Source organism: Melospiza melodia, chromosome 12, assembly GCF_035770615.1.
Source record: "Melospiza melodia melodia isolate bMelMel2 chromosome 12, bMelMel2.pri, whole genome shotgun sequence".
In the NCBI taxonomy this organism is placed as follows: domain Eukaryota; kingdom Metazoa; phylum Chordata; class Aves; order Passeriformes; family Passerellidae; genus Melospiza; species Melospiza melodia.
The window spans coordinates 22,786,409-22,810,312 of NC_086205.1; the positions used below are offsets into that span (position 1 = coordinate 22,786,409).

A 23,904-nucleotide genomic window follows, 5' to 3' on the forward strand; every position below is an offset into this window, starting at 1 on the left:
CAGGAGGAAATGTGATTAGTTCTGTCCTGTAATAATTCTTCCATTTTCCATTTTGAAGGAAGCACATTAGCATATCAGCAGAAAAGATATGGAAAATTTTAGAGGGTAGGGGAATGAGCTGTTTTTTAATACCTGACTTAACCAAGTAGAGCTGTGTTGCATGGTACAGCTGGTTCATCAAATTTTTACCAGGGGTTCTGCAATTTCAGCTTATTTTTATTACCTAGTCTTTATCCATCAGAGTTCAAGTATAAAGTGCAAGAGTCCTTGAGGCTACTTGCTTTTAGGAACAAAGAACTACTGAAAAATTCCAAGCATATCTCCTCTAACTAGGCTGAAGCAGATAGAGAATATGCTGTCTGGCAAACACAGTGTGACTGTCTGTCAGAAAACCTCATGTCTTTAGCAGAAAAGTCACTTCTCTCATATCTAATGCTGAGAAAATCCCCAGACAGCTTTTTTTTTTTTCTCCTTTTGAATGTTGTTACTTTCCTACTCACCACAATTAATAGAATTAATTACTAGTTAGAATTACAAAGTTACTGTACCAGGTTTTATCACCAGATTTGCTCTTGTTTTTATTGCTGCTGAACACAGCCAGAGAATAAAACACCCATTGGTAGAAGGAGTTTTCAGCAGGTTTGTATTTACCCTCTGCTTGAACTGGATTATATGTTCTTTCATGCACAAAGGCTAAAGGTAAAACAAAGAGTCTCACTTGTGTGCTTAAGAGAATATGTGCTAAATCAAACCATTACTGTGAAATATGGGTGCCTGTGCTGCTTTGCAGGAAAACATAAAATTTGGGGTTTTTTTGTATTCACAGTGTCACCACAGACTGTAGAGTTGTGTTTTGAACATCTCAAATACCATCAAATCATAAATACCAGTAAGATTTCCAGAGCCAGTATATGAGATGTTGGTGAGAAAAAAAGGCAAATTATTTAACTTAGGGAGTGACTAGAGCAGCTAGCACATTGCACTGCACCTATGCTGCTCCATCACCTTGGGGCAGATGAGAGCTCTGACAAATAACATGAATTGCTGCCAGCCTTCTCAGCCCAAACCCCATGGTTTTGTGTGTGACAGGGCACACAAATGGCACCCTACATATTTCTGGTAGATTCACAACAAGGTCAAACTCCACATGTAAAAATTCAGTATCAAGAGTAGACTGAAATGTGGATATTGATCAGGCCCCCACCTTGGTCCTCGCTTCACACACTGAGACCTGTTCTTCTGCTTTGTTAACCACACCCAGCATCTGTCACCTATCCCAGTCCATATTCCTCCTTGTTAACTGGGGGCTTGAATAATTCATTTTTAAAAGAACAAACTCCAAAGAGACGTGAGAGTTCTGCTGGTCTGTGCAGAACTTGTGCCTTTGATGAAGAGACTGGGAGGTGATGGCAAAGTGTGGCACGTGCAGCTGAAGAGAGGAATTTTAAAAATTGCATCGAACAGAATACATCACTGGAGAAAGCTAACTGGAGAAATTACCCGTGAAAATGGACACCCAAAATGCCACATTTTGGTGGTGGAAATCAGAGCATAAAGGAGAAATTTCCAGACTGCACTCCACACAGTGACGTGGGGGAAGGCTGCCATGTATCTGCCTGGGCCTTGCAAGGACAAAGGGTTTTCTAGGATATGAAATATTTTCAGATGCATCAAGACTTCTGTTTGCTCAATGAGATGAGTTCTCCACACACCAAACAAACTCTTTAACACTTTAGCTGCTGAAACTCTGACTGGAGTAATATTGTGTCTCTGCTGCTCAAACAATTCTGCCAAATCCTCTACCTCTACACAGAGGCAATTTCTACATGAAAACAGAAAATACCTCAATGGAATGTACAGATGTAGAGATGCCTCAATGCAGAAGCTATTGGCATGCCCAGGCACAACCTTTTCCAGAATGATCTGATTCCCAAAAGGGCCCAATACAGTAGGAATAACACAGGAATATGAATGTACTCTGTTGAAATACCTACACCAGGAATAATATGCTGTTAGAAATGCCTCTGATAAAACTCTGCCACACAGACATTCTGTTCACAGTGCTATTCTACTGATTCAAAATCAGCAAAATCCCAAAAATCTTTGGGATTTTAAGAGTTTGAAACCTTCATGTTAATTTAGATACGTTGCGTTATCTTGGCATGAAAAAACCCCCCAACAAAAACAAACAAATACCCCAAAATCCAAAAAATAAACAAACAAAACCAAGGTCATTTGCAGACACCATGGAGGAAGATTAAAATACTTGGCAGAGGTAGCATGCACCATGCCACAGGTTTTCATTTTCAAAAAGATTACAGTGAAAGAAACTACCAAAGTTATGGATATCACTGCACTGCCAATTTCAAAGAGTGTTCCCTATATTAGAAAATTAATGGGACTAAACACAGGTAAATGGGAATATATATCCCTTCCATGCTTCAAAGGAACAGACCAGTATGATCCTGTTAGAAAATGTCACAAGTCAACATTCTTGTGCTGCACCTTATCTGTGGTCAAAATGTGAATTTCATGTACCAACAGTCCAGCAGTCTCTTCCTTACACTTGCATACTTTTCATTCCATTTGCTTCAGGAAGAGAACCTGCCTGTCACCTCCTTGGAAACACTACAATCCTATTTCCCTAATGGGGATGAAGGGCTTCAAATCAACACAAGCTTTTCTATCAGCCTGAGTGGCCATACAAGCAAAGCAATTTGTGAGTGATATGCAGTGAAAAATGAGAATAAAAAGCTATAGTTTCAAATGAAGCATTTGCATGTGAAACTGCTTTGATCACACAAGTTGAGCAAAGGAAAGAATATTCCCAATGTGGATCCCAGTGAAGACAACTTCAAAATTTCTAACTATATTGAAAGGTTTCACAGGGAAATAGAATTTATTTAAAAATTATTAGCAAATTTAAGAGGAAAGTATGTATAAATGAGATCTCCATTTCTCTTACCTTTGCAATGGTCTCGTGCAGGCTGAAGGAGGGATCCAGTTCTTCAGTTTTTGTTGCATGTACAGGAAAAAGAGCTTCAGAGAGAAAGCTGGAATTCTGTGAGAAAGAAGAAAGGGGCTTTTTAGGATTTCACACTGATTTCCTCTTTCAATTGGTTATTGAATTTTGTTGATGGATTGAGAAATCCTTCCAATCTTTATTAAATTTTGATGATTATGACACTTATTTCACTGATCTCATTGACTGATTCCAAGCCCCAGAAAAAGGCAAAAAACCTCTATGTCTTATGACTTTATTTCTGGAATGGCAGTTGTCTCTGTAATTATGCTTCCCACAGCAGCTAAAAATTTTGCCTACCAGGAGAAAAATATATATATATATCCACACAGCTTTATTCTGAGCTAAGAAGCAATCAGACATCTTATTAACTAAGTTATGATTTAAGTCTTCAGGAGAAATGTAACCACAATAATTAAGGAATACTCTCTTATCTTTTGCAACCATCCTACTTCTCTATCCAGTGAGTCCATCTACACAATAAGGAATTTTTTGTCAGCTCCCTAAAATTATATACTGTATGTTAACCAGTCTATTAACACCAGACAATTAATTATATTGTTTGTACAGAACGTTCATCTCTTCTTATACTCTAAAAAAAAGACATTATTTGCACATTTGTTGTCACAAGAAAACAAGAAACCAATAACAAGGAGTGGACTGGAAAAAAAGGCAAAGCCATATGAAACAAACCTCTAAGCCTCAAAGGTGCCCAGTTGCCTAAAGCAGGAATTACATTACATTGCTGGTAAATTTGCTTGTTGAATTTTTCTATAAATTAATGCCATTGTGATCAATATTCCATCAACGTTTCCATGCATTTCTAGGAGATTATTTCGGGTAGCAAACTCCCACCACTTTCTTAAAAAAAATTATATATATAATTAGCATTGCATCATATAAATTTTTGTGATCAGTGATGCATCTGTGTGTTGCATAACTTGTCACAGAAACATCACAAAAATAAATGAAGTAATTTTTTCTTTCAGAATTTTTTTCTTTTAGATCTCTGGCAGAAGATGCACAGTCATTTATTACAAAGATTAAATACATACTTCAGCATTAACCCATAACTATCCATCTTTGTTTCACTTGACTGGGGGGCTGCTGAGGAACACCCTCATTCTGCTGTGGTGGGGCCAATGCTGCTCATCATCAGTCACATAAATGCAATCAATAACTGAAAGAGAGTTGCATCATTTATATTCCCTCTTGAATATCTCACTGAGAGTCAGGGAAGGGAGTGATTACCAAATTAAATTTGCCACACAAGGCCAGATTATTGCTCCATCCAGAAAAATGTCTTTAGAATCTCAAGTTTGGTGAATCCTCCCTGGAAAGCAGGGATGCACTGCTCACCTGGCTCCTCTCCCACCCCACCCCAGACCCCACCTGGGCCAGGTGAACCAGCAGCCTCTGCCTTTGGAAGAACTCAGCTTACACAGGCAATGATCAGCAAATGACCAAAAACGATTTGGACATCACAAGTGACGAGCTGTTTTGCTCATGAAGGAATCAAGTCCCTGCTTGCAAAGATCTTGAAGAGAATTGCTGTTTGAAATAACTTGCTGACATCTGAAATCATCCTGCTGTGCACTTGTAAAAGAAAATGTTTTAAACAGCTGTGACTGCTTTGTTTCCTTTTTTTCCCCCTCATAACAAGCTCCTCTATAAAGAACAGCTAGAAAGGCCAACTTTGTTTCTCTTGCCTTTTGCTGTTTTTCAAGTACTATACTCACTAGAGAAAGCTGCATCAGCTTCCCAGGGAGCACATGGCAGAGAGAAGGTCCAGATGATGTTCCAAGAGCACCTCTCAGCATTTAAGAGCAAGACCAACACTTTCCACTAGCTGGAAACTGAATCACACTTCTCTGTCGTTGTTTCACCAAGCTCACAACAACTGAGTGTTGTGTTTTGGCTTTTTTTGAACAGCAATTTGCTAAGCAGATTTCTAGTAAATGCACACCAAGAGAAGGACTTGCTAATCCAGAAATATTAAAACCAACTGTATTATTCCTTTATGCTTTTCAGCCACAGTAGGAGCTGCAGCTGCACTTGCTGTCCTCGTTCTCTCCCACACTCACCTCCTAAACACAAATCATCACCTCTGCCCCAGCCAGGCAGCAGCATCACCCTCACCTTCTTCAGAGGGCAGTCTTCAATGCATTGTGAATGCTCTGGAGATAATATCAAAATATGTAAAAACTTTTTCAAGGTCAGACCACTGTGAAACATCCTAAATTTAGGAGGCCCAACTTCCACTAGTGCTTTGAAAATTTTCACCTTTGGCTTTCATCACATTCCGTTAATTCTTCTTTAAGTTCATGGCTATCCAAATGGATTAAGAAGATTTTATCTTCTGATATGAAGTTATGCTTTTATCAAATAAAATTTATAATCTACAAAGGATCACCCCAATAATCCTTGAATTCCCAATGAAATTATTTGGTATCTCTATGAACTCTTCAGAAGAGAAATGAACAAGCATGACACGTATTTGGAAGTGAGTTTCCTTTGTCTCGTGTTCCTTTTGGAATGATCAGTTAACCTGGTATTTTCAATACTCATTTAATGAAGCATTCTGTGAAATTAGAACGACATTGATGTTCTACTTTTCAAATAATGGGTCACTTCTGATTAAACTTCGATTGAACATTCAACTTTCAATCTTAAAACAAATTGCCTCCTTTTCTTTTTAATTTGAACCCAATTTCTTGCTGCCCTCGGGTCTTGTGACAGTAATTAATTGATTTATGAATCAATTAAATGGAGATCGAAAATGCAGGCTAAAATCTCTTAAAACCCCAAATCTGGCTTACTCTTGCTTATTTATGATGGACACTTGCACTAAAATTCACTTCTGATTTTCTAAACTCATTTTTCTAACTTAACTTATCCTTCCTTAACTAATCAAGTGAACAAAATGTTTCACCATCTAAAGGTACTAAATTCACCATCCCTTGTGTACTGTCTTATACCTTCAATTTATATGCCACTTTCAACCAATGAATTTTAAATCACAAATAAAACCCCACAGCACTTCTGGTGATTTAATGAAAAACAGTAAATACCAAGACATGCTTTAGAGATCAATTTTGCTGTTATTAAATTAAAAAAAAATTAAAATATCAAATTTTTCCACACATTTTCTTAAAAATGGAATTATTCTTTAAATACATGTGATTTTTTTTACTAGCTGAATTGAGAAGAGATTCTGTTTTCTTGACTATTACTTGAGAAACTGTAAAATTGCCAGTTAGAGAAATTGTGAATTTATGTACCCAAATTACGTAGGCAATAATTCCTTAATATGCTCTCATTCCACACTCAAACTGATTTTTCTTGCCTGCTGAATGTTCCCCAGCTTTTACAAGAAGACCTCCTTCTGTTCTTAACCGAAGGAATTATTATTGTTGTGAATAATACACAAATATACAGATATTATTATTATCGTGAATAATACACAACTATCTCCAGAAATAATTTTTCTGGGGGTGGGGGGAGGAGTGGGAGGTGAGGGGAGGCTTTTTTGTTGTTTGTTTGTTTTTAAACTAACAGGCAGTGGAGGTTTCTCCACTCAGCAACAAAAATGCTCAATCTGGAAAAACAATCTTTAGACTAAAGTTCTTTATCCAGTTTGACTCCACCCTTGTTAACATTTGTCAGAATTGTCCATACTCAGGCCTTCAACACTTCACAATATTCATGGCACCAATTTTATATTGCACAGGAGACAAAAGAAGGCACCAGGAAAGGTAAAACCGGGGAGGAAGCAAGTGAGAGCAGAAATACTTCTGAAATTTGTACAGGTGGGCAAGAGGTATCAATGTGTTAATCTTACACTGCTAAAGCCTGCAAGGCAAATACACAAAAGAAGGATGCAAAGCAAGAGGAAAATGTTTATTTTCTTCATACAGACCAAAGAAGGTGAGAATTTAGGGGTTGCTTTTGCTGCATCAGGACTGACACTGTGCTCTGTTACCTGCCCAGTATAAATAAATACATGCTGTGTGTGTTCCATGAGCTATTAACCTGTTTCACTCTTTCTGCATTTTTGTAGTGCAACAGCACAAAAAGTAGAATTGCAGAAAACTGAGGGATCCACAGAAATGTGCATTGTCTGGCCACTGAAACACAAAGTAGACACTGCACATCTTCAGAATCTACCTGGGCACAGGTTCAGCTGGGGGGCTGAAGTCACACAAGGCACACTCCGAATCTGTGCTGTGCCCAGAACAACTACCCAGGACCTTCACAACTGCATCAGGACTTGACTGCATCTGTATTCAACACCAGTGCCAAAAAATTGTCATAGTGTGATGGAGAAAGCCCTGCCAGGAGAAAAGATAAAGAGGGAGCAGCGAGAAGAACAAAAACACCTCTGAAATCTGCACTGCAGGCTCTCACTAATTCCTTCTTCCATTTTCCCTAAGTCAAGCAATTGGCATACGGTGTCCTGGCAGAAAATATTCAATTGCATTTCTTTGTGACAGAGCTGTTTCACCTCACCTAGGCTAAAAGGCCATCTCTTCCCCCTTTTATTTTTTTTACTGCCTGGCAGGGTGATTGAACAAGAGGTTTGACTGTAAGAAGGATCAAAAAAAGAGTAATGGAAAAGGTATCTCATAGACTAAAATATGGCTTATCATCATCTATCTGGATTACTTTTACTTTGGGAGGGTACTGCAGACTGAAGCAGATTTACTGAAAAAGTAGATTATGTAGAATAGAACAGACAGAAGCCAAAGTGTGCTTCAAATTGAATTGATGAAATAATAACAGGGATATAGGATTTCTCACTAATAAAGGCCCATAGGGCTGCAAATACTCTGTAGAAGAGATTTCCTGCCTCTCCATCTCAGGTAGGGTAGCTTTACTCTTTCTAGCCAATGCTCTAGATATCTAATTAAATATCACCTCCCAAATCCACAAAGGATTATAAAATAATGTAAAAGTTTGTTTCATTTATGCAAAACACATAAAATAGGTCCATAAAATTATTTTTATCAAGCAAAGATCTGCAACTGCCACAGCCTGACACATCTTCAAAGTGAGAATGCCCCTACTCTGGAAAACAGACTTGTCAGAAGGAGATTCTGACAAGATTCTTTTCTTCTGTATTTTCACCATTTCAGTTTACTGAAGACCTTTTAGAAAAGAAACAAAAGCACATCGCACATCTATTTTCTGTTTGAATATTCTGGTAAAGATGTGCAGTGACCTTGCAATGCTACCCAATGCTGGACAAAATGAGCAAGGCCTGCCAAACAAGACTGCACAAGAACACAGGAGAGGCAGAACTGGAATCACTGCTGCACAAGTTATTTTATTATTCAACTCAACTGCAGCCAGAAAAAACCCCAGCCAACAGTCATAAGGAAAGGAATATAAGTACATTTCTCTCATCTCTTTTAATTTAATGTTTTCTTCCTTATGTTAGTAAGTGAATTGAAATAATCACTGTAAAGCTATAAACTCACAAACTGCAGCACAAAGAAAGCAACTTTTAGGATGTCAGGATACTTGCCTGGCTTTATTCCTCTGCAGTTTTCCCTTGTGCTTTTTACACTGAAAGCAGAATCAGCAGTTTAGGTAGGAGTGGCCCAAGTCAGAAACCTGGAACCTGACACAGGATCTTCCCAAAGTTTCACAACTTAGAAACAGGAGGCTCAGTAAGATTCAGTACATCTAAGAGAGAACAGCTTTTCTTGGATGTGCTGTGTGAAAGGTGCAAACACATTTTGTAACATTTTATGATCAATCGTGAGCATTCAAATTAAGCAGAAACATGAAGTTCCAGGAAGATCACTCTAACCATGTCCTGATGGAAGTCATGAATCCCAGTGACAATGTCTTTCACAATCAAATATTATCAATGCTTTTATTTCCTGACTCAATGCTTCCTATTTCCCTCTTTAAATTTTAGTGCTCAAAAAAAAAATTAATTACACTGAATGAAGATTTCTAATGTTAGACACTAGACAGATGTTGTGTAGGTGGGAGGCTCACCACCTTGCAGTAAGAATAAAAACTGTGTTTTGCTAAGAATAATAATGTCTTCAAGACAGTATTTATCAGAAGCCTAATTAACCAGTTCTTCAATGTCCATGATAAGATATATCAAATATTGCAAATTTTATCAGTGAGAATGCATCACTGACCCAAACCACAGCTGTCTGATTGTCCAGTGATCTTGATTTTTTTCCCCCAAAAAGACAAAACTGAATGCTATACTAGTAATATCTACTGTTGCAAAAGAAGTTTTGATACTTATTCCAGATATTCTCCCAGAAGATTTTTAGTTGGTCAGTTGAATGCAGCCACTCAGAAGGACAGTGGTAAAACATTACCGTGAGTGCAACAGGCCATTTAATTCTCCAGAGAGAAGAGAGAATTCAGTGACATCTGCCCTTAGATAATATTTTCAGTAACTAGATGCTTCAAACAGAAGCAATTAATTGGTGTCTAAACAAATGTTTCATATTTCCCCATATTCCATTGATCCTGTTAACTCCCATCTCTTTCTTCCACTGCCTTCCAACAATCCTCAGTCAATTCCATGACACTGAGGAGCCTCAGAGAGAATCTGCAAGGACAGAGCTCACAGAAACAACATGTACTCATGCAGTGTGAATGAATGCTAAAGAAGCTGTGTGATTTTGATACCATAAGGCAAGTTTACATAAAGAATTTTCTCCTTCTGGATGCACTGTGTGATGTTTGGGACATCAAAGCACAAGGATTTGTGAGGCCAGACAGAATTTTTTGGAGCAGAGTAATGTATGCAAACTGATGAGGACGTCATCAGTTTCACTAGCATTAGTGCAATAACAAAGATGCTCTTCCATGAAATTAAGTAGCTAAATATTCATATTATTCAATAAAACAACTCAAGCAATCAATTGAACATCAAATGCATTTTGTCTTGTAAAACACCGAGTCATTAACCTTAACAATTTCACCATGCTCTCACTACCAAATTCAACTCAATTAGCGTCCAAATGAACAGATGGACTAATGAATTAATGAATTATTGGTGAGTACTACACTAACCCCTGACTGAAATGAGAAATTAGAAAACACTAATTTTTGCTAGAGACAGAAAAAACACATTGGTCAGGAAAAAATCAGTCTGAATAAAAGAGAAGCACAGTTATTATAAAGCCAGCATAATCCCTGAGTCAGGAAGGCAGCTGTGGTTTGGACACTCAGGTAGTCCCAGAAAACCTGCTGGGGACTCCTGGAACTATTCCTTGTTACACACTGGCAGCTCCCTGCTTGTCCAGAAACACAAATGAAACCTCTCTCTTCACCCTGACACAACCAGCTCCCACGGCCACACCTGGCTGCCCTTGAAGCTCTACTCACAGTTAATAAACTCTCTCAGCAGCAAGTGCAACAGCATCAAACTCTCCAGAGGCAGCTCAGAAAAGGGAATCCTGGGTTCCCAAGCAACCATCCTGAGGCTGATACACATTTGCTCCTTTGCAAAGACTTTCTGGTATACCAAGCACACTTTCATTCTCTCATACAGGCATGAAACATCTCCAGTAACTCCCCATGGGCAACTACCAGCTGTGTTATTTCCTTAAAAAATTTAACGTGTACCGGGGAGAAAAGAGAATTAAAACAGGGAGTGAGGGGGAGCCATGCAGAGCTATATTTCCAGATGGAAAAGCTACCAAATCACAGATCATCACAGTGACACACTGCTGTTGTGCAAACTCCCTCCTAGACTAAATGTAAGAGGAGAAACAAGGCTTCTGTTTGGGGTAGGAATCTCCCTGGAATTATAGATTTGGACTAAATCTCTTCCAAGGACATTCACACCAATGCCACAGGTCCTGAAGTTCTCTGCTGAGCAGCTAAGGCTGAATTAAGCACCTCGTGTCTTTGCACATGGCCTGGTCTGATCCCTCCAAGAAAATGATGCTGTGATGGAATTTCTTGATAAATATACTTGGCTTTGATAAATTATTTGGTTCCGGGTGACACTAAATCGAGGAGGACACAAATAATAATGTCAGACAAACAGCAGGACATTTACCAGAAGGGCCTGGTCAGCTGTAGATAATCCAAGCAGTCAGAAATCTCAAAATATCATGGCTGCACTGACTCTTTCCTGGCTGGAAAGGGACTGAAGGAGGACACACCAGAAATAAAGGAGAAAATCATCTGGATATAGAGTGACAATGGATTAATGCTGTGATTCAAGATGGGGAGTAACTGCATTAAGAACACAGAGCTCCAGAGCTTCAGAAAATACAAATGGATTGACTATAAGCACTGGAACTGTTTGAGCAGTGATTATATGACTGATACAAAAGCAGCTAAAAATAAAGAATACCACAGGTCAGACTACTCAGGTTTGCTTTCAACATGCACACACAGGTACAAGGTTGTATTTGTGGAGATGAAACTACACCACAGACTTTATTTCTTTCCACAAAGCCACATTGATTATACATATAGATGCATTTAAAAATGAAATGTGTTTGAGTTTCCTTCTCACTCTGGAACAGATACAAGGGAGATGCACTGAACAGCACTCCAAGCTGCCTGAGCCCTCCCTTACACCAACATCAGCACATCAAAGAGACAAAAGCAGCTTGCAACATGAGAGTTATTTTTCTGTAAACTAGACCCTGAGTTCTCTCCACCAAGGATGGTTCCTCTGTTCCTTTTATCATAACAAAGAAATCTTGGAAAGTTTTTGAGCTCTTTTGAGAGAAGTGCATGATGTGTCAGTCTAAGCATGTAAACACTGAAATCAAGAAACTGCAGTAAGCTTCCCCAAAGAGTGATAAAAAGGAAGAAAAGAGGGCAGGACAGGGTGGGAGGGAGGATGGTAACAACCACTGAGAAGCCACATTCACTGAAGAGTTAAGATTTAGTGCCCTCTGTTTTACACCAGTGTGGGTGAAAATCACTTTTAAGGGCCCTAATGAAAGTTGAAAGTTACCTTCAGAAAGTTATGCATATTTCAACAGAAATAAAAATCATTATGCATTCTCTCTAAAGAGGATACAATCTCAAACTGTCAAAATTCTAAACTCTTCTACATATATTACATACAAATGCCTTCTATAAAGAAACCTCTTTTCATTTTTCTTCTAAATTAGCTTAGTGGTCCATGGTATTACACTACCTTGGTCTAGCCTGTGAATAATGTGACAGGTAATTTTTATACTTCTTGCCTGTACTTAAGTTTGAGTGAAGATACGGAAAACAACTTTTATGATCTAGGTGTAAAAGTAAATGTTCTGTGAGTCCTGCATACCCAAACGTGGACATCTACTATGAAATGTTGCATGATGATTATGTGTCCATCAATAAATATTAAAAAAAAAAGAGAAAAGGAGCAAGTTGTTGGTTATTTTTTAATAATGTGCATGTGCAGCAGTTTTTTTCCCCAAACAAAGTAATAATGCTAATGTTGATGTAAACTGCTACATTATCACACAGGGGATTTAAGATTCTGTTTTATCAGACAGGAATCATTCTGTAACGGGATGCACTAAGGATGAATAATATGCAGATAACATAGGAAATCATCCAACTATAATTTAAAAAAATGGATTCCTTCTGAAACTGTAGACTGCAATGACACAGAAATGGATGGTAACAGCCAATTAATTTCCATCTTGAAAAAAGCTCTAAATACACCTGTATCAGCTGAAGTTTGTAAGTGATGGAACTCAAAATGCGGAACAGTTCAATGATGTTTGAGTTACAATGCTGGAGAAAAAGTCAAATCTCTGACTGAAACTATGGAAAACCCAGTTTATATTTTCTCTACTACCCAAACATTAGGCAGCCACAGCAAGGCTCTTTTCCTCAGTCTCTGTGATTACTTGTGCTCCAGGACTTCAGCAGCTATGCTATAAACTGTGCTAGGAAAGAAGGAATCAAAATAAATTAACTTGTAACTAGAGGGTTGGAGCTTTTCCCTTCGGGGAAGAAGCCCAGTACTACCCAAACACAGATCTTTTATAAACTACATTTCCTTGTCCCCTTTCATGAAATAAAAAAGGCCATCAGAATGTTGAGTCTAGCAGACCAAAGTACATTTAAGGTGCTCCATCAAGAGGAAAACGAAAATGGAAAATTACAAAGATGATGCTCATACAAAAAGAAAAACAATGCAAATCTTAAGGAACTAAGGGAGAGAAGTATGAGAAACAAGGTGAGCTGTAAGTGATAGGGCAGGCACACAATCCATGTATATCCATTAAAAAATGAGAACCATCATGAATCCAAACAGAAATTGAATGCACATCCCTGAGGTCATACACCACCATATCCGGTGTTTTTAGAGTTATTAATAACTTACAATCAGGTAACCAAGAGCTGAGCTTCAGTCATGTAAATACGATTATTTTGTTTACAAAGTTAAAATATCACAAGAGAGGAATTTATATCTGACACCAAGCAGAGTTGTGATGAACACATCTGTCTGTCTGTTACATGCATTTTCTCATTATGGAGGACATATATGTGTTATACCTGTTACACCGTTTTTGGGTGAGAAAATAAACAAAACTAATATTTTCAAGAGCACAGAAATAGTCCACAAATAGGGAAAAAAAATCAGAATCTACTCACCTGTGCCATGTAGTTATTTCTGACATACCAATGCTCATACAATGAAGTAATTTGACTGATATCCAGCTTTTGTGTAGCACACAGAGTGGCTAAGACAAGTCTTTGATTTAACAGCTCTCTTAGTTTATGTTACTCTTCCTTGTTGCTGTAAATGTAACTGAATATGTTTCTAATACTATTCTCTGCTGAGGTGAGGACTAATAGACCAATCATGGCTTTCAGGAGCAGAGAAACTCTGATTTGAAATCAACACTTCGGTCTCTCTCTGGAGACTCTACATAGTCACTTGGATACACACTAATCATTCCCTTGAATAGCATAACTCATACTGAAAGCAAAATAATCAGCAGTATTAGGAAAACCTGATCAGCCTGTCTCCTAACATATTACTAATCAGAATGTGACCCTCATGTGATGGAAAACCCAGCACAGAAGAGGTAAGGAGATGAGGAAAGCTTTCTTCAGCAAATGCAAGAGAATCCTTGGAAACTGGGGCAATATTATGATTTTTTCCACTTGAGAAATTCTTCCAAGCTTACTTACTTTGAGACTAAAAATGCTGCATATTTTCTGCTGGTGAATGAATGAGGTGCATTTCACCCAGTGCACTTTTACAGCAGGGGCTGAGTTCTCAGAATGCACTTTCCTGGCTCACAGACCACACCACGGGCATTTGCCAGGCAGATTTAACCTCCCCGAGGCTGTGGTTCACTGTATTACGCAATTCCAAGCCAGACAGTTTTTTACTTACTCTTCTGGCCTGAATGTTTCCTCTTACAGCTTTTATTTGCTCGTATTTACTCCTCAGGTTGCTGTCAATGGAAGGTTTTTACAACTTTCTCTCTGTGGACTGGCATTGCTCCGACTGGGGAAGAAATGCATTTCTAAAGCTGACCTGGAGCTGCTGCTCTGGAGGAAGAATACAAGCACAGGTCTTGGGCTTTTTAACTCCAAACCAGTTTTTTTCCAGCTGTGCAACAGCATCAGTTTTACCTGACACTGCACGCTGGCTGACAGGTGGATAAAATAAACAACTGATGGATATTCCAAAGGAAGAGTGATTCCTGAGCAGGTCACAGCAGTGGGAGAGACAGAAGAGGAAACCAACCTCACAAAATTATAACCAACAAAAGCACATCAGAACAGTCCATTTCTGAACCTGTTTGCCCAAATCTTGTTTTGCAACAAAGCTGACAAAGCTGAGGCGTAGTTAAAAAAGCTGGATGGAAACAAACAAGCAAAAATCCCTCCCTGCAAACCAACAGATTTTTATCAGCCCCTAACCTGCCTAACAGAAATTCTCACAATGTTTATTAATATGGCTGTCAACACAGAATAATTTATCTGCTTTATAAATATCTGTCAATAAACAGAATCCACAATAAACAATGGCAATAAACAGTAAAGGATAAACAGATTGCTTGTTTGATAGAAGAGACAATGAGCTTATCTCCTGGAGGACTGTTAACAACCTGGACAATAAATAACAAAGATACAGCAAATAATCCAAATTTAATAATTCTGTGTGACTTCACTTTTAGGGAAAAATTCCATCCTCTTGCCAAGAGGAATTTACACATTGTGCCAAGCAGATTTATTTCTCACATAAAACAGACCTCATGGGGTCAAGGTCTCCTACAGTCTGAGAAGTGCAGTATGTCTACTTCAAGACTGCAGATTACACTTACCAAGTTTATTTCTAGGAAATGAATTTTCAAGAAGGACAAAAGCTGAATTTTTAACAAAGAACCAAATTTAGAGTGTCATGTTTAAATAAATATAGAAATATTGTCATTTATGATTTTAATTACATTGATGAGTCATTCTGAGAGACAAAAATGCATATTTACAAGGTTAACTGAACATGAAGAATAACTCTGGATTAAAGTAGACAATAGCCAAGGGAACCTTCAATGTTCATATTGTAAATGTTGCTGGGAAATACTCACTATTTTGATATATTGAATTTTGCAGATTCTTTCTCGTGGTCTGTAGATTGTCTATACACAGATCTTGAATGAAAACTATGGGGAATAGCTGCTAAGTGACAACAAAAAATTCCTCTGAAGACCTAAAAAAACACACTTAGAGGAGATAAATTTCCACTACAACACATGATAACCTGAGAAAACATAGTTCTGTCTTCCTGCTACTTTCATTTTGTCCATTTTTAGTAACAGTTACCTCTGATGCTTTGATGTCCTCATAGGAAAACTGTGTGGCAGGTACTCCGAGGTGGTTGATGAAATAATCTGCATCTCCCTGAATCTGCACAGAACTCACATTGTATCCTGGACATGCAGCCTTTTCCACACAGTTGAAGCTCTGGCTCTGAAAAAAACAAACACAAATCAAATCTCTACTTAATTATTTGCAGTCAGGCTCTTGAAGACTTGTAGCACTATCTCATTTAAACAGCATTCTTTGGGTTGAAGCAACTTTAAGACGGCAGAGTGAAGTTTTGCTGCAACATGGCCAAGTCTTTCAGAGGACAAAGAAATTCTTATCTGAGGTGGCAGGAAGAAGAATTAAGGCACATGGAATGCCTCATGCTGGCCAGCAGATTAGAAGGCCTCGTGGTGGTGCCTTTTGGAAGATTTTGAGATCTTTAATGGCTCCTAAGGAATCATTTTTTACATGCTCTGCCACAACAAAAAGCTGAATGGGATTATCATATTCAATCTAAACATGTAAAATGCTGGCAATGTAAAGAATTTCCCACAAAGTAGAGCTTAAGAGAAAAAAAAATTAAAAGGCTAAAGTTATTCAATACATATTTTCTGTATAAATAATACACATTTTCTGTGTAGGTTTCTTAAAACAATTCTAGTCAGGGAAATCTTTGTATTTCTTTCACGTAACTATTTAATGGTGAAGTCTTAGCAACAGAACTGTAATAAATATGGAAACTGGAAATCAAGCCCAGACTGAGTGCCACATACTTGTGTAGTTTTTAAATCTACCAGGTAATTAAACACTTAATAAACAGTAGGCATAAAGGCTTTCAACATCTCTTACAGCAAATAAGCTACTCAGGTTTCTTTTCAAGAATATTAGGAAGTTGAAGTATCGGAGATTATTTCATTTAGCTAACAGTTTATATAGTATAACATAACTTCCTCACCTCTACCAACAAAATTACAGGCTTTCTAGAAGAATAGCCTAAAATTGGGTCTACTTTAACACAAAAATACAGCAAATTCTGTATATTAAAGTCTCCAAGGTTATCAGGAAAATGTTAGACAGAGACTAATCTCGGTATTTCCCCATTTCAAAATTAGCATAATTATTGCTTCACAGTTTCATTTTGGTGCTGTGAATAATTCAGTTGCATATTACACAGTTTAAATAAAGGCTGCAGAGTCTCACAGAAAATTATTTTAAAATACCTTCAAGAAATAGCTTCCATTTCATAAGTAATTTTGAAAGGTGGTCGTATTACTCCTTTTTTTTAATCTGTTAAGCATTTCTGCTCCTGCCATTCTTACATAAAGCCACAGTGGTTCAAGGCCTGTCCAAAATGGTAAAAACCCAAACAACAAATTCATTGGAAAAGGTGTTTTAATAATCACAACTGCATGTCCTACAGTCTCCTCCCACTCAAACCCAGTGCACAGCACACACCCAGGCAAAAAGCCATGGTTATGATTTTGTGCATATATTTGTGTACAAGATCCACTGCTCCTTCCAGGAATTATAAGGCATTTCAGGATCAGCCAGTGTTCTACACTGCAGCATAGATCAGATCTCCTCACTTCACACTGCCCACCACAGCTGGTCAAGTTTCCTAAGTGATGAGTAGCCTGTTGTTCCTTTAATGTTTAAAGGCTCACTGAATGATGTGAAATTGTGAAATACAGCTTTTGACACTTAATTCTGAATACCCACCAACCCCCATTTCTATCAGCCTACCAGGAGCTGAAGAGATGCCTTCCTACAGCAACCATGAAATTTAGTTTTTCTTATGCATGAAAGTTTATATATGAAATGTTTACAGCTTTGGTTAAGGGGACCATAAAATATGGTGGTTTGGGGGATTTTATCACCATCCTTGACAGCATAGAATTAATATTTTTATGACAGGAATGTTCAATTCAATAGTACAGCATTTTAGGAGTTTAGCTGCTTTATTCCACTTGCACTGTTCTCACACACAAGCCCAACAATAAATATTTAACCCAGCACCAATATAGGAGAAGGCTTTACATGCAAGATGCTGTGCTCTTCCAATCTGTTTTTATTGTAATGCAGACTCTACAACACCAGCATTCTCCAACTCCTTGGCAACAACTGCAAAGTTCATACAGTGTGTTTTGGATTCATTAAAAAAAATGAAATGTTTCCCCAGACTAATAGACTTAAAGAATAATAATGCTCTAATACTAATAAAGCTAATAAAATTAATTTTTAAAAAATCTTTAAAAACATATCTAGAATAAACTATTAGCAACACACAACTAACTGCCATTTGAAGAGCAGCCAAACTGTATTTCTTCAGCTGGTTAGCCTTATAGGAAAAAGACAAACTGGCTGTATTTAGAGCACTCAGCTGCTCAGGCTGGGCTCCACCATGTCAGTCAAACTCTTCCTTCAGACCAGAGCCAAACCAAGCCCCTGGTGGGCCAGGAATCAAGGAGTGCTTGGTGTCAGTGCAACGATTCATATGCTATTTGTAATTGAGTAATTTTATTTCTCTGGAGCTCATTTTGGGTGTCAGCACCATCTTACAGGTTTACATTACAAATCTGAGAAAATGAAGAGTACCATATGGCAAATCAAATGCATTTAATTTGAGTTAGTGTCCTAAAACAAATCTGACACATCTGAAGCATAATCAAGTGGGACTTCATTGCAGAACTCATTAGTTAGTTCTGGTTACTACTTTTCTTTACTTGACTCCGGCTTAAGTTAAAACATTACCACCTTTTGAAAATGGATTAAAACATCTATGGAGCTTTCAACAGGGCTAGTAAAGAATGAACAGTTATTCTTACAGTGTGTCAGTGCACCCAGCTTCAGAACTACAACCAGGAATATTATTCTTCATGAATAAAATGATCTCTATTTCTAAGCTGAATCAGTTCCTGTGTCAGTTCTGGTGCAATTAAGGACCTGAGGTATGACAGACCATCTAAAGCAAGTAAAATTGTCTATAGGAAGAGCCAAAGAATTTATTTAATTCATCACAGACCTTATAAAAATGCAGAAATCAAGAGATTGACGTAAATATGTAAATCAACATCAACAGGTAGTAAAGGCCAGTGAAAGGGCTCTCAGGTCTGTGTTTCTCATCTATACACACCTGCCACACTCTAGCAAACAGACCATTAGAGGCAGAAGGCTTGATGGTTCTTAAAAAAATATTAATAGATGGCTGCCAAAGGCTATTAAAAAAACCATGGAGCTTCTACGAGTTGCATCAATTCTATGGCAAGCCTACTTCTCTGTTTTCTCCCAGCTGACTATCAGGTTTGGCTATAAACATCCTGTTCTGCTCTGTCTTTACTGATTGATTATACATATTGCTATTGATGCAAATCAGCTCTTTCAGAAATTATTAGGGAGATTTAATATGGTATTTTGCCCTACAGACCTCAAAGTGCTTTTCAAACCAACTAAAGGCAAGCAAGGTATCTAACATTTCTGTATTGCTCAACAGCATAGAGCAAAACAATTACATAATAATTAAATGCGCAGCATTTCCCCAATTTTGAGCCTTATCAAACTGACATGATTCAAGTATGTGCATAAAAATAATTCTAAATTATAATCATTCATTCTCTCTTTCTCTGTTTAGGAAAAGAAAAGCTAAATGTGGTGGTGATAATTAACATGCTATAGATGGAGAGTAGTTGTGGTTTAAATAGCCTGAATGTTACACACCACTGATGTGATGTATTTGCCTATTTATACAATGTGATCATTTGATTACCTGATTAAAGCTACACCATGAAATCTTATGAGGTAGAGTGACTAAACCTTGCTGCATTTAATTAATGTTACATTAAGATTGAAGAGATTAATTAAAAATGAATAAAATGTTGGTTCCTTACTTCCTTAGCAATTTTTCCTTCCCACTCACACATATTTTCATTTAAACATGTATGAAGCCTTACTGAAAATATCTAAAATCTTAACATTATTTAATGACCTTTAAGGTAACATGAAGACTCTGGTGAAATTCTGTAGCCCTGCAAAATCAGTCACAGAAAAGAGAAATTTAAATCTCAGAAACTGCCCGTGGTTTGGATTCTTCAGGACTACCACAGTGAAGTGAGAGATATTCCCTGCACACACACATATTCCATTGAGAGGAACTTGTCACCAGGGAGAAACAACTCCCTCAAGAATTGTGTTTACTGAAAGTCATCAGGGACAAGGAATTCAGCATCATCTGAATCCCTCTGATACTCGTGGACGCTGCAGGTGATTCTCAAACAAATCACTACAACCCCAGGGATGCCCATTAGACAATGCGAATTCCCCCACCACTAAATTACTCTGTGTTTTCATACACAAAAGCACCACACCTGGAAATTCCAAGAGTAAACAGTTTTTTTAGGCTGTGCAGGAAGGCAGGACTGCATTTTCACAAGACAAAACCTGCCTTTTAGACAAACATCATGGCTTTAAAAGAATTTTTCTTTCAAAAAGCCCGCAGGTATTCTGCATGACAGAGAAGGCTGTTTCACCCAGAGGGGAAGAAGAAACTGAAAATGGTGGCAAACACAATACTTTCAAAAGGTCAGGTCCAACCAAGATTAGCCAAGACCCAGTTCTGACGTTGTATTCAGATTTCCACTGAACCAAGGAAAAGTCAGTTCACCTACAAAACACAACCTGCTGAAAATAAAACTCCAGTTGTACCTTTCAAAATTGTGTGAAGCAATTTTTGCATTTCAATGGTGACTTCCTAAAAAAGTGGGAAATTACAATACCAGTGGTTATAAATAATGCATGGAGAAATATCTGTGCTTGGAACAGAAAATTTAAATATATTGCTGTATGTTATACTACTTTGCAAAATGGAGTTATTTTTTATTTAGCATACAGCTAGAAAAACATGAGACAAACTTAATCCTGTAATTCTTGTTCAAGGCTTTGGTTTCTGTTAAGAAATATTTGCATACTTTTAAATATTTGTCTTATTTAAAAAAAAAAAAAACATAACTAACAGAGTAAAGTCTTTAAAATAAATGGTACCTCACAGGACTAAATCACATTTTAGATGCAAAAGTTACATGAAACTGGTAGGAAATACAAAAGCAAGGTAGTAAAAAATTATATAGTGAAAATTTAATTTTCTATCTTGCACCTTTTCTACATTTAACTTTATCTACTGACAGTCTTTCTCTGATTCCTGATGCTTGTTACATGATTCTGAATTACATTTATCCTCCCTATAACCAAATTGAAGTCCCATGCCTCATTGAGTCAAATGTACCTGTTGCCAGCACTCAGCACAAACTGCTAGGAATTTTAATGGCTTTTTTAAGGAAGGTAAAAATCAAGCAAGTATGTTCCCATTTGATAAGAGAATTTCAGAGCAATCAAATATTTAAAGCTAAAATTATATAGCATGAATTATATAAGTGGCAAGACTGCAATGGGAATGCCATCAGCAGTTCCAAGTATCTCAGTACCTTAAAAATATAAGGTTTAAAAAATATAATTGAGAAACAGTTGCACACACCTTTGGTAGCTGTGTTTCTCCAAAGCATCCACTTACCCCAGAAAATAATACATTAGAACTTCTTCCATATTTTTTCAGCACCACTGGAAAAGGCAAACTCTCCAAAATTTTAAAGTGACTTTAAAGACTGAATTTCCATGACCACAGGCTCAGCCTCACTATTCAGTGAGTTACATTTATTGATGGTAAATTTCAGGAAACTGCTTAAAATTGTTGATGGATTGGTGGTGTCCATTATGATGGACAACCCAGAAAATACTGTATCAAGAGGGAACCTGTCTCCACATCCAACACTCAAAACTTCAGGTGCTTTTTCCTTTAGATCTCATGCATTTTGATCTAATTTTAAACAGAAATGATTTTTGACCATTTGCATTTATAACTGAAGGATGCAGTCAATCTGTTTTTTGGTAATTCAAAAATTAAAACTCTCCTGAACTTCATGGTGCTCAAGCTTTTTCTTGCTGTGTTTGTATGGCAGCACTTAATGGCAGAAATTAGGCCCACAGCTGGGTGTAACGTGAATACTACAGTTTGTAACTGCTCTAATTTACAATAGTTTGCAACTACTCTAGTTTACTACAGTTTGTAACTAGTCTATTTTACTACAGTTTGTGATTACTCTAATTTACTAGTTTTTAACTACTCAATTTTACTACAGTTTGTAACTACTCTATTTTACTACAGTTTGTGACTACTGTAATTTACATTTTCCCCAACCATCAGCATTCCCATGTCATGTTTTCTGAGCTACAGAGAACTCAGACATGTGGGATTTCTACCAGAAATGTTTGCCAGCACCACTTCCCAAACACCAGCACCTGCCAAAGTGCAAATGAGCTCAGCAGACACCTCCATGAGCTTCATCATCAAGCTGACCCAGAAAAGCAGATTTCTGTAGAGGTCAGCTGTCTGCCACCCTTTTCCCATGCAGGGGTTTCTCCCACCGTGCTGAGATCTTCAATCTGCTGGTTATATGAACACAACTTAAACTCCTGTGTTTCACTAGGAAAAAAAAATGAAAGAAAATCATTTATCCTTGTTCTGTATATTACATGTCTCATATTCTCTGCTCCTCCACATGTATTCCCAATATCCAATACAATACCAGCTCTTTTAAGGGATCCAAGAATCCTGTGGAATGATCCTGCCCATCTCTAACAATGCACACAGAGGCAGGACAGACCCCAACACCACATTATCCAGCCAAGAGGGGACACAAACACACAACCATGGTATTGGCAGTGCAACAGCCAGGTTTTTTAAAGTGGAGGAGAAATTTGCCCTCAAAATCTTAGACTTTATTACTTTAATCAAAGACCAAATTTCAGTTGTAATAGACGCAAATGGAGAAGCTTTTTTATGGCACAGAACACCGAAAATCAGTGATTCTTTGAAGAACTCCATTGAGACATGGGTAACTATGGCAAATCTTCCCTCATGGCACCAGCCTGGAACAAGGCCAGAGAAATTTACTGCTGACAAAGCTTTACCTTGCCCTGAAACCTGCAGTCTGACACTGAAACTTCTTAATAGCAACTGTGCATGAACAAATCACCCCCTTCAAGCCACACACAAAACCTATTTTTCAGTCTTTGAAATGAAAGTCACTCCCACCACTGCATACAGACCATGAAGGTCAATAAACCACCATCATATTTTTCACATAAAAAAACTCTTCTGGACTTCAATGGGAATTGAGCAAATGGTGTAATAGCAGTATTTGCACTTAAGATATCAAGTATCTGTAGAAATTGAATTTTTCAGGAAGATAATCACAAAGCAGATTTATTAAAGTGTGTCAGCACCACAAATGCAGGTCTCTAGGCTCCACTGAGAGATAAATTAAATGATCCAAAAGATGTCAAAGGATTTTATTTTTACAGCAGTTGGGGTACTGTAATACTCTTTTCCTGACTGGATTCTTCCAACTTTTATCTACTTAAACCACAAGAAAGTGTTCCTGCCTCTGTACAGCAAAACAATAGCAGTGGGAAAAGGAGAAGATAAAACCCAAGAGAAGGGAAAGCCATATGGACAAATGACTTTTTCCTTCTGGTTTCCATAGAAGCTCACTTGAACTTGGTTTCAAGAACCATGAAATATTAGGGCTTGGGAGAAGAACTTCAACTACTTAAATAAAATGTGGTTTTAACCACATTTTAACCAGAACCTGGTTAAAACATGGATTCGAACATTAATTTGATCAACAAAACACACAGTAGCCAGCTATCACCCAAAACTCATCATATATCTAAATGATGTGTTTCTTTGTGCTCTGAAAATTAGGATTATTATCTGAGATCTTTCCAGAACCGAAGCAAAGCATTGAACAGGGATACTGTAATTTCTATGTACTGTCAAGTACTACAAGACTAAAAAGACATTTAAATTTTGTTAAAGAAATCTGGAGTTTTAATAATAAGTTTTCAGGGATATGTCCCTGCTTTTTCACAGAAAGCAAGGGAATCAAGATAGGCTGATAATTAATTTTATTTCAGAACTGATTAGCAGAGTTCTACAATACAGACAACTGATAGCTTCTAACTACTGCACAATGTAATCTAAGTATCTATAACACTGT

General features: G+C 37.6%; 1 protein-coding gene across 3 annotated transcripts in view; it reads right to left on the minus strand.

Annotated features, from left to right (window-relative positions):
• Positions 1-23,904, minus strand: part of NAALADL2 (N-acetylated alpha-linked acidic dipeptidase like 2) — a 395,312-nt gene that overhangs the window by 49,225 nt on the left and 322,183 nt on the right. For all 3 annotated transcript variants that reach the window (XM_063167294.1, XM_063167293.1, XM_063167295.1), the window contains 2 exons: positions 15,812-15,958; positions 2,966-3,061 (listed from right to left, as the gene is read on the minus strand). In XM_063167294.1, coding sequence (XP_063023364.1) covers positions 2,966-3,061; positions 15,812-15,958 — 243 coding nt within the window. The remainder of the gene's footprint in view (positions 1-2,965; positions 3,062-15,811; positions 15,959-23,904) is intronic.